General features: G+C 42.5%; 1 protein-coding gene across 1 annotated transcript; it reads left to right on the top strand.

The window, feature by feature from the left end:
- Positions 1-5,272: 5,272 nt before the first annotated feature.
- LOC115009136 (G-protein coupled receptor 22-like) lies at positions 5,273-11,292 on the top strand. The gene is made up of 3 exons (XM_029432920.1): positions 5,273-5,808; positions 6,741-7,901; positions 8,902-11,292. Exon 3 carries the CDS (start codon positions 8,906-8,908, stop codon positions 10,220-10,222), a length of 1,317 nt encoding a protein of 438 aa, XP_029288780.1. The 5' UTR covers positions 5,273-5,808; positions 6,741-7,901; positions 8,902-8,905; the 3' UTR covers positions 10,223-11,292.

Raw genomic sequence — 11,292 nt, 5'->3', positions numbered from 1 at the left:
CTGAGGGGCTGATGGAAAAGAAGCTGTTCGTCTCTGTGACAGAGAACAGTGAAGAGGTCACAGTACAGCAGGAAATGACAAAAAATGTGTCCCAGGCGATGTGTGTAGGTTGATGTTGGGGATTGAAGAGGTTGTATTTTCAATCTCTAACCCCATGGGCAGGGTTAAACAGTTGACTACACCTAGTTCGATTTTATGGCTCTAACCCTACTGACCCGCAATACTACCAGGACTATAAATCAATTGTAGAACACAGAGCTCGTAACTAACCAGAACAGAGGGAAGGAGACAGATAGAGAGAGAGAGAGTGAGAGATAGAGATAGAGATAGAGAGTGAGAGAGAGCTGTAGGACCTTGACAATAAAATACATTAAATTACAGAAACAAATAATATTACAGCAAATTATGAGCTATATGTCAAGTGCATTTTATGTGAGCAATTCTATAACAATATAGATAATTTTAAGAGTATGTCCACACTAGATTTAGGAGAGGAGAAACATGGCAGCACCGGCCTCTATGGGTTAGAATGCATAATTCTGTTGCACTCCTGATCACACACACACACACAAGGTCACAGCAAGGTACTACAGAGCCAAGGAAAGTCACTGATGCTCATGGTGTGTAAAAAGCATGTTGTTAACATTAGTTGGCGGAGCAAGACAAGATAAGGTTTAAAGTGTCCCTCTAAAATGACCAATACACGTATTCTTATTTTCTGGTGAATATATCCCAGATTGATTTCAAACAAATTCAGTACGCCTCAATTTGGCCACAATAGGGTACTAACAAACTGATGTCAACCACAGGCAAACAAATTCCTTATAGACGGAATTGGAGTTTCGGGCTTCCGGTGGAATCGCAATGCATGCTGGGGTGGCAAGCCTAGAAAAGTGAGCACCAACTCTACAAGGGCCGCCATATTGGATTTCTTCTCTACGTGTTTACATTGTATTTAGCTAGTTTTTAGTGTGTAATCATCGCTCTTCTAGTTATGGGATTTGGACACCGAACATTGTGTGGTGAAAGGATTTGCAGTGAGTATTTCATGCAAGGAAAACCAAACAATGAATTCCCTGATCCCTGATTTATATATGGACAAATGTACTTTCTATATATTGCGTTTTATAATAATTAATAAACAGAAGTTAGGTATATATTTATATATATATATACTGCAATAAGCACTTATGATACCGCCAGAGTTCTTGACTGCGCAGATCCATGCTGAATGTGGCGTGTGGGAAATCTTCATTGAATGAGAACATTTTGCTTTCAAAAAGCTATTCTCAGAATCTGCGAGAGGATTGAAAGATATTTGTTTCAACCAGCCAGTCAAACAGTCTAAATGCTTTGCCTTCTTTGTATTCGTTCAAAGTTCGTTTATGAAACTCGACATGGTTCCCTGGGTGGTCAGACATTACAAACAATGTTATATCACTGAGGTATATCGGCGGCCAAGAAGTCATACTGTTATTTTCATCGACCCAGCCATCCTGCAATGTCAAGGGATCAGGCACTGAAACGCCACTCGGCATAACCAAAAGCATAGTCTTTTCTTTTTCTGTGATTGAAAGTCTTTCGTTAGCTGTTGGTTGCTCCTCAATGCTGATCTCTGATGCAGCAAACACCCTGGCAATAAGCTCCAGTTTTGTTCCTGAAACCTTTCAATTCCGCAAAATACTTTCAAAGCTTCGACTTTCCACATCTGAACCTCATCATAAGAAAGGAGTTCAGAACTCATTGTAGAGTAGTAGGTTTGTTTACAACACGCTTGGAGAATAAGCTAAATACAATATAAACACGTAGAGAAGAAATCCAATATGGCGGCCATTGTAGAGTTGGAGCTCACTTTTCTAGGCTTGCCACACCAGCATGCATAGGAATACTAAAGCAATGTTGGGAGACTCAGACGAGTCCCAGATGCTGTGACGGTTGTCTTCCACTATGACACTCTACACAGGTTTTGTTTCCCAACACCCCACTTCTGTCAGGTTAAGCAATCATCAAGCTGATACTGTGTAGTCTAAAACCTGCATTAGACAGTTTAATAGGTTGCAGCTGCACACATACATACTAACATGTCAAATGTGAACAGTGACATTCAGAAAATGAATTATGATAATAATTGCAGATGATTGCTACGTCATACACAAACAAACACGTAACTTTCTGACAGATAACCATCGAGTGATCAGGAGAACACATTTTGCTATGTCGAGTTCTTCTTTTTTTTATCTCATCATCAGAGGAAAATAAATTAATAAAATAATTACACCCATAGCCTCTCTGGTCTAAAATAAGTTACACCATTTACCTTAATGCAATAATTTCTATTTTTTGTCTATGTTTTGTTACCCTTTTCAATTACATTGTACCACATCATTATTCTAAGTGCACGACACAATTAGAAAACTTACTGAACAATAATTACACAATAAAGTTTACCTATGGTACCAAAAAAACCTTGCACAATGTACTGCACTAAATGTCACGCACAAATGAAGCCACTTCAGCATTAATGAACCTGTAGGGGGATGGAAGAGGATACATTAACATTTCCTCTAGGACTGAGGTTGCATTTTACCTTGAGCTGCTGCTCATTAATCTTGAGTACACGGGAAGAGGTTAACATGGGAGGAGGTGAGAATGGGCTTCTTTTCTTCTCCTATCTTTCTTACTTGATCAAGGCACTTTCATCTCTTAACAACAGAGCATGAATCCAAAGGGACTCTGCATGGACTGAGGCCAAAGCAAACTGCCCTGTATTCAAACACCAGATAAAAACCAGAGGACCTTAGAATGCGGTCCTCTCTTCTCTCTTTATCTTATACTCAACTTTCTTGTCCAACATCCTATAGGGAACAACATTCAAAGTGGTGCTCTATGTTTTGGGAAGTGGATAAAATAGCCGAATATAGGAAGAATATATTGCCTTATTTGTCTTTCTCAATTTCTGTATGACCACCTGGGTCCTTTGGACCAGGAGTTCCTCGGGGTTTGCGAAAAAGGCCAATTTAAATAGATCAGAAGACAGCAGACCGCTACAACATTTGAAACCAGCAACTCCATTAGCGCTGGGCTAGCACTGTTCTGGAGCAATCTGGAGCAAATCACAGTGGCAACAAATGGAAGTGCAGGATATCTGCTGCAGGGAGGAGATAAAAGTCTGTGTGATGGGTCCTCAGGGTCTGTCGGATTCTATCCCACTATTGCGCGATTGCCTGCTGATATTTGGCATGCAAAGCATGGGTTTGAAATAAGACGGCCACTGACGGCACATCTGTATCTTCTTTATCGGATGAGGTCAGGCCAGAGAGGGACCTCTTGACAGACACAGCACAGAGGGTGTGGGATAAACAAAGAAATGCACACATTTCGACAGGTACACGCAGACAGCATATCCATGGACGTCTACAGGCACTCAAAGTGAAAGGGGAGAAAAGCTGTAGTGAATATCAGACAGTGGAGTCTGGGGACAGAAAGAAAAGCTAGATGAAATATTAATGGGAATTAAATATTTACATCATTCTTCTGAAGTTTTGGGAATGCGGTGTTTTTGCATAAGCATGTTTACCGCTTCTTTAATCTAGGAGGATTCCTAAAGAGCTTGTGAGAAGGCTGTCAATTGGTCAGTCCCGTCTTTACATATACAGTACATGACCTGTCTACTTTCTACTCACTTCAGGATGCTACTTATGAAACGCACAGTGCCAGGAGTTGCAGGCACTGACTGAAAAGCTGTTTGGCACTGATGTGCTGTGTAATTATTGTCTGACAGCCAGAGGCGTACAGATGGATCCCATGCAGGCAGCAGGTACTTGATATTGGGTGCAAACATCGAGGAGCACAAACATGCAATTCTAAGGAAGGACAAATGAGCACCAAACCTTATTGACAAATACATATATACAAAAGATGAGCACACACTTCCCAACAATTACACACCAACCTCCATGGATAAAAGCCACCCATCTGACAAACTTCACATCTTTCCTCCATCTATACATACACAATTCCTCTCAACACAAGATGCATATCATGCAACGCTACAATCCATTGAGAATTAGTGTTGTGTACGCATTTACGTAAGAGTTGGTTTTCTTGTGTCAAGTAAAGGAGAAACTTGTATCTCTGTATGATCAGGGGCATCCAAAGCCCTCGAAAATATCAAATTGTAATTGAGGTTTCCCCCTTAACCTCCAATTTCTTTTACATTGGCACAGCAACGGGAAATAAGCCCATTCCTCACTACCAAGGTAATAGCTCACAACCTCTTCTAGGCTTTTGATCAATGTTCCAGTGCGGCAAGTCAACTTAGAAAGCATTGAAAACAAACATCTGCCTGACAACGTGCAATTAATAAACTGTCACCATCAGAATAACACCTGATGTATTTTCTGTGGCCTTTAATCATTAGTTTATCAAGTAGCCATGCAAGCGCGACAGATGCCCCCCTCTTCTTCACTGGATGCTGTCAGGTACCAATATGCCCTCTGGCAATAATTGCAGCTGACAAATGAGCCATGACAAAGGAATGGAGGGTGGTCAACCCCTTACTGATCTGACGGAGCAACTTAATTGAAACTATCAATCTAAGAACCACTATCCTCTATCTCTTCTTCTCTGACTTTCATTTTCTTCTGCATAATCCATTTCTCCCACTCACAGCTGCAAGAATGTATCTCTTTCATGTCAGTGTCGCTGCCTCTCATGCTCACTTGCGCATGCATATTAAGACCTATGTATGTGCGCAAAATCAATACAAAAGATATTGCTGGCTCTCCATCCTCATCATTCCCCCTACGGTGCACAGACACATTACTTGTTCATTACATTTAGACAGAGCTAATTAATACATCATTCCCATATTTTCTGCAGTTTTTCCTTGAACAGTCAGTCTGCCTCTGCAGCAGGTTGTGAGCTAAGCGCAGTGTCATCTAAAGTCCCCGTGCAAAAGCGTAGTAGAAGCTTTTTTCCAAATCACTACAGCCCCACACGGGTTGTCACAGTCACTGTCAGGGAAGAGAGGATAGAGTCAGAACAAAAGGAAATACCTCCCCTCGCTGGAGAGTAAAGGGTTAAGCCTATTACAGAAGACCAATCAGGACTGAGGGAGCACTGCAAACCTCTGCAGTAAGAGAGAGAGAGAGAGAGAGAGAGAGAGAGAGAGAGAGAGAGAGAGAGAGAGAGAGACGGAAAGAGAGAGAGAGAGAGACAGAGAGAGAGAGAGAGAGAGAGAGAGAACTAGGGAGTGAGGGAGAGAGAGCAGAGCGGGAGATAGAGAGATACCAGGAGTGTGATGGTTTGCACTCCTATCCAGACAGTTATGCAGGGAGGGAGCGCAACAGAGAGTTGGTGAGACACAAACTGTCCATATGGATGGATAAAAATTAAAAGAAGGATAAAGGGAGAAGAAGATTCCAACATCCCGGTCAGGACTAATCTCTATGGACTTTTTTTTTTTTCTCTGTCTGGGACTCCGGAGGGAAAGAACATCTGTCAGTTGTGTGACCCTTGTTTGTTTATCAATATTGAATTCCAATTCTTGGATTACTGCTGGAAGGAGCAGAAGATAACCAGCAGTTCGAGCTAGATTGTTGCAGAGCAGCAAGAAGAGGGGACAGCGTGGTGTAGGGACCAGCTCTGAAGCATCTGTGTTTACCCTGCATGGTGAGCTCCGCTGTGTCTTGATGGGGCACTCGACTTATTGCTTTAATTTACAGCACTAAGCAGAGCAGAATGTGACAGCAAAGAAAACTCAATGCGAACATCTCCACCACAACAAATGCATGGGATTGGAAACCAGTGAGTAACTTCAGTTATAATGTATTGTTGACTTATTAAGAAACATATGTTTATGGAAAAGAAACCTATTAGTGACGTTCAGTCTTTAACTTGTAATTCCGAGTAGCTGCTACTGTAAACATGACACTCTAAAATGCTTTGGATCATTTGTTTATGCATCAGGATGCTTCACATACTGTGAGCGCGTCTGTTTGTATCTTACTGCTACACATATATCATATTCCAAACTGTCAGGCTGAATGACACGAGAAACTTAATCTGCAAGTGTACACTTTAAAACTGTGCGTCTTCATAACATGCATGATCCTCTCTCTTGCCTGGCACTGAAGCATGGTACCCGTTTATCATTTCTGCTGACATTGTGGCATAGTTAAGTATGGCATCCCTCACTGAAACAACCTTGGAGGATGACCGACATGCTCCTCTGAAGAGAATAACATGGATCACATATAGTGACACACGAGGGGGGCTCCATGTCCTCATGACAAGTTCCCCGTGGAATCACACTGCGCTGAGCGAGTCTGGCCTGTCATGAAAATGTTATGACCATTTTAGCACCACTGAGGCTGTTCAAGTGACATACAATAATTATCATTAAGCATTTTCCTATAATATTTTACACAGAAACGCAGAAAATATTACTAGTTAATCTTCAATCTGAAAACAAGATGCTTGCATGTCAGTTGCTTTTGTGCCAGCCCTTTATTAGTGCTACTGTTATGTTAATTACAAAGATGTAAAGTAAATCAAGTGATGCACAGCAACATGATAAGACATCAGGGGCTTGTTGCTATGCTAATGAGACTTTCCTCGTTGCCTCTCTGCTGAGGATATGTTTATTTTCACTAACGCATCCCCCACACTTCCCTCTCCGACTCGCTCTCTTCCCATCTCTCTCTCTCTCTATCATCCACTCTATCTTTTCTCTTCAGGTCACTGTGAGAGAAATATGAGGCGTTGAAGGACAGTGAGATATTATATGCAGCTACCTAAAGTCCAATTCTTGTCTGGGATCTTTTTGCAAATCTAGGCTCTATGTCTGATCAACTCAGCCCCACTGTCTCATGAGAATGACCTTCTACTGAATTGCTGGATCAACCCCCCCCCCCCCCTCTGTGCACATATACAAACGGGTGATCACAAATGTCTCACTGATCACACATGTCATGGTGATTGGTCTCACATGCTCCCTAATAATCTGCTCTACTCATGCCATCTCCAGTGATTGAGGGTTCAGCATGTCGAAGGACAAACTGGAGACCTGTGCTGGATTTACATGCCAATGGCAGCTGGAGCCAGGCGTACAGACACTAATTAAAAAGGTGAAAAGTGAAGGTCTGTTCCATTAGTGCTCCGAGGGAGCATGGGCCTGGATGCTGCCCGGACACGCTGACCTCTCCTACAGATTCTGGACATTACCATGGTGTACACTGAGGACTCTACATGGCCGACTGACAAACTCCGCCTGTTGGAGTACAAGCTAATGGATGTAACTGTTTTTCTGTATTTACAGATCTGACTACTATCTTTTCACTGGGGACAAAAAAAAGCAAAAAGCACGGATTTGGATCATCGTATGAGCAGTACATTCCAGCCCTGCGCTGGGGAAAGAGTCTGTGTTTCTTTGTTTTCTTGGTTGGCTGTGTCTCTCCTGCCTGGGAATATCATGAGATTATAAACAGGAGGTGGCTCCGACATCTTATCCCTGTTCCACTCATCCATCAGAGCTCACGCCACCACCAAAGCAAACGGACCGGAGATCTGAAAAAAAGCCTGCAGAGGACATTAGGCCGTATTCTCTGAAATACACTGGGTGCAGGTGGCTGATTCCTTAGCTTTCTTACATTTGAGGTCAGGAAGAAAAAGCTGGAAGCCCATAGACAGTCTCTGGCGAGACTGACAGGTGTTTTTCTGTCTGTCAGCCTTTCTGGGAGGGACTAGCAGTGAAAAGAAAAGCCTTGCTGGAGGGCTCTGCTGGAGCGGAAACACTTCCACTGGCTATCTTTGGACGTGATGCTCATCTCTGTGGATGCAACATGGACTCTATGGCCTGATTACACAGCCCTGATATTCAGATAGTGCTGGAGGGAAGGGTAAATATAAAAAAACAAATACATTTATTTTTCTCCATCTAGAACCCTGTTCAGATTGGGTTTATTTCTTAAGGGGAGGTTGTACGATTTTAATAGTGGATGTGCTATCAGTCATTTCAATGTATTGTTGAGTTAAAGTGTATTCGATTTTTACACCAAACCTAATATTAATTACAGTTTCAAATACCAACTGTTGTTGCTTAACTAATTGAAGTCCTGTCTGAACAGACATCTTGTCATTTTAAGTGCATCTCTGAGAGTTGGAAGCCTGCTGGTGACAAAGTAAACATAGCATCTTCTGGCACAATATTCTTGTCAGTTATGAACCACCTCCTGCAATTTGGAAATGTCTAAAATGCTGCCAGACATGACACATTTAGTTACCCAGGACCATAGCATGTATTTTGTTATCTACCTCCCACCTATAGTATTAATCCCATCCACATGGAGCTAAAATAAGCTTTCTTCATCATTGCCTTCATGACCTCTGGTCTATATTCAGAATGTATACGGTAACGGCTAATACATTAAAACTATGTCCGCTTGAATGTGTCGTTCAGCAGAGGCTCAAAAGAACATTAAGCCACAACTAGCCATTACAAAGCCTTAACGGCTAAGAGGTTATTCGACTTTAATTTGTTCCAAAGTGTTTCTGTTTTGTGCCTTTTCTGTGGATGCAACTGACTGATCGAAGATGGTGATAACAAAAGCAGAAGCTGATTAAGGCAAGATAGTTACTAGTTAGTCATGCCATGCGCGTAGTAAGACAATCTAATCTACTGGGCCGGGCAGGAAAATAAGTTCCAGCAATATTAAAGTGTCTGCTCTCAGCATTTCTCATTTGAAACTCAAAAGGCTTCCTAATCATTTGATAACTGGCTGCATAACGTCTGCCAAGATTTCTCAGATGTGTGTTAATTACAACTTTTTAGAGATGCAAAAACACAGACTTCTTCTTTTCCTCTTCATAAATGATCTTCTCTCTTCTCCCTACATGCAGGATAATGCATATCCTCTCCTGCCCTGAACAAGAAGCCAACATGAGCAACGTCACGGTCACCGACAACACTGAGCCCATCAGCCGCACCATGAGTCCGGTAACCCCCGGCCCCCATCCCTACCCTGTTAGTTTCCAGGTCTCCCTGACTGGCTTCCTCATGTTGGAAATCCTCCTGGGCCTGAGCTCTAACCTCACTGTGCTTGCCCTTTACTGTATGAAGTCGAACCTCATTAGTTCTGTCAGTAACATCGTCACTATGAACCTCCATGTGTTGGATGTGCTGATTTGTGTGTGCTGCATCCCTCTCACCATAGTGGTGGTGCTGCTCTCCCTGGAGGGGGACACTGCACTCGTCTGCTGCTTCCATGAAGCGTGCGTCTCCTTCGCCAGTGTCGCCACTGCTGCTAATGTGCTTGCCATCACCCTTGATCGCTACGACATCTCAGTCAAACCAGCCAACAGAGTGCTGACAATGGGCCGTGCCCTGACTCTGCTGGCTGCCATTTGGGTGCTCTCCTTTGTTAGTTTCCTCGTACCCTTTATTGAAGTGGGCTTCTTCGCCCATGGCCAAGCTGATCTGAACCAGACAGTGGTGGACAATGTGGTCCACACTAACCAGTACTACACAGAACTTGGCCTCTATTACCACCTGCTTGCTCAGATTCCTATTTTCTTCCTTACTGTCGTTGTCATGCTCATCACCTACTCGAAGATCCTGCAGGCACTCAATATTCGCATTGGCACACGTTTCCACGCTTCACAGAAGAAGAAGGCTCGCAGGAAAAAGCGTCCGTCCATGACAGCCATGACAACACAGCAAGAGGCCACAGACGCATCTCAGAGCAGTGGCAGCCGCAACCCCACACTTGGTATGCGTACCTCTGTCTCTGTCATCATCGCCTTGCGAAGGGCTGTTAAGCGCCACAGAGAAAGGCGAGAGCGCCAAAAGCGGGTTTTCAGGATGTCCCTCCTGATTGTGTCTACCTTCCTGCTGTGCTGGACGCCCATCACAATACTCAACACAGTCATCCTGAGTGTGGGCCCCAGTGACCTAATGGTCAAGTTGAGACTGGGCTTCCTGGTCATGGCTTATGGGACTACTATCTTTCACCCACTACTCTATGCCTTCACTAGGCAGAAGTTCCAGAAAGTTTTGAAAAGCAAGATGAAGAAGCGAGTGGTGTCAATCATTGAGGCAGATCCCACCCCTAATAATGCCATTATCCACAACTCCTGGATCGACCCAAAGAAGAACAAAAAGGTGACATTTGAGGACAAAGATGCCCGAAAGAAATGTCTGTCTTCTGAGGATGTGGAGTGAAGCAACTTGTTATCTTTAGGGTAAACAGTCAATACAAGCAGCTAAAACTGGCATCAGATCATGATGAAAAAGGGAAAATGTTAACCCAAAGCAGTAATGTAAATAATATGTGTAATAGAATGTACAAAAACAAGAGGTGGATAATTTATTACTATTTATTGAGAACAAAAGTAGGTTTCATAGATATACCATATACTATACTGTAGATATTGCATGGCTTTTTGTAACGGTAGCAACATACAGTGCATTGTGTACATACATAATACATAGGGTACAGCATAGGGTAAACAAGGTATATAAATAGAGAGAGAGAGAAATAGGAATTATTATGTATATGTATATTTATAATAAATTTCGTGTTCACTCACCTAACGCAGCAAAAAGATTCCTATTGTCCCCTTCCCCCAAGTAAAGTGTTTGTGATTATGTAACAACTGTGAGATTACTCTCATCCATCACCATGCCACTTGCTCCCACACCAGACCTGCAATTCTCCGTGACCACTGACCTTATTGCCTGGGAGCCCTCTGAGAGAAGACAGACGGGTCAAACATGGAGAAACAGGAAAGGAAGTAGCAAAAGTAGTGTGTGTGTGTGTTATGTTGCTATAGCCGAAAGGCTATGGGGGTACTGTTCACAATCACTGCTTTTAGAGTTAAAGAAGGACACTTGCATTCCACAGACACAACAGAAGACCATGGTTCTCATCACCTGGTTTGACATAAACCAGATGTAATCAAAGCTTAGTCTGTTTCACTTTAACAGTCACGTCTTTGAGCCAAATGGAAAATCTACAGTTGCCTTATTTTGGTTTGAGGAATTAAGCATAACTTTATGGTGGGACAGGGACAGCCAGAGCACATATTTTACACAATGAATAAATAATAACAAATAATGTTTTGATTCTCAAAGTGAATAGAATCCTCAGATGTTATGTTTTCACAAAGAAGTTATTTAATCAAACTAAAGGAAAATGTTGAAAATGGATGTATTATCAAATTGTCTGTTTTTAATAACACTAGCCTAACAACAATGCTCTCCAAATAAGCAAATCCATAACTGCAATAAAG

This window comes from Cottoperca gobio, chromosome 6 (assembly GCF_900634415.1).
Source record: "Cottoperca gobio chromosome 6, fCotGob3.1, whole genome shotgun sequence".
NCBI classification, from domain to species: domain Eukaryota; kingdom Metazoa; phylum Chordata; class Actinopteri; order Perciformes; family Bovichtidae; genus Cottoperca; species Cottoperca gobio.
The sequence above is the reverse complement of the archived record's forward strand: the minus strand, read 5'-3'. Positions and strand labels throughout refer to the sequence as shown.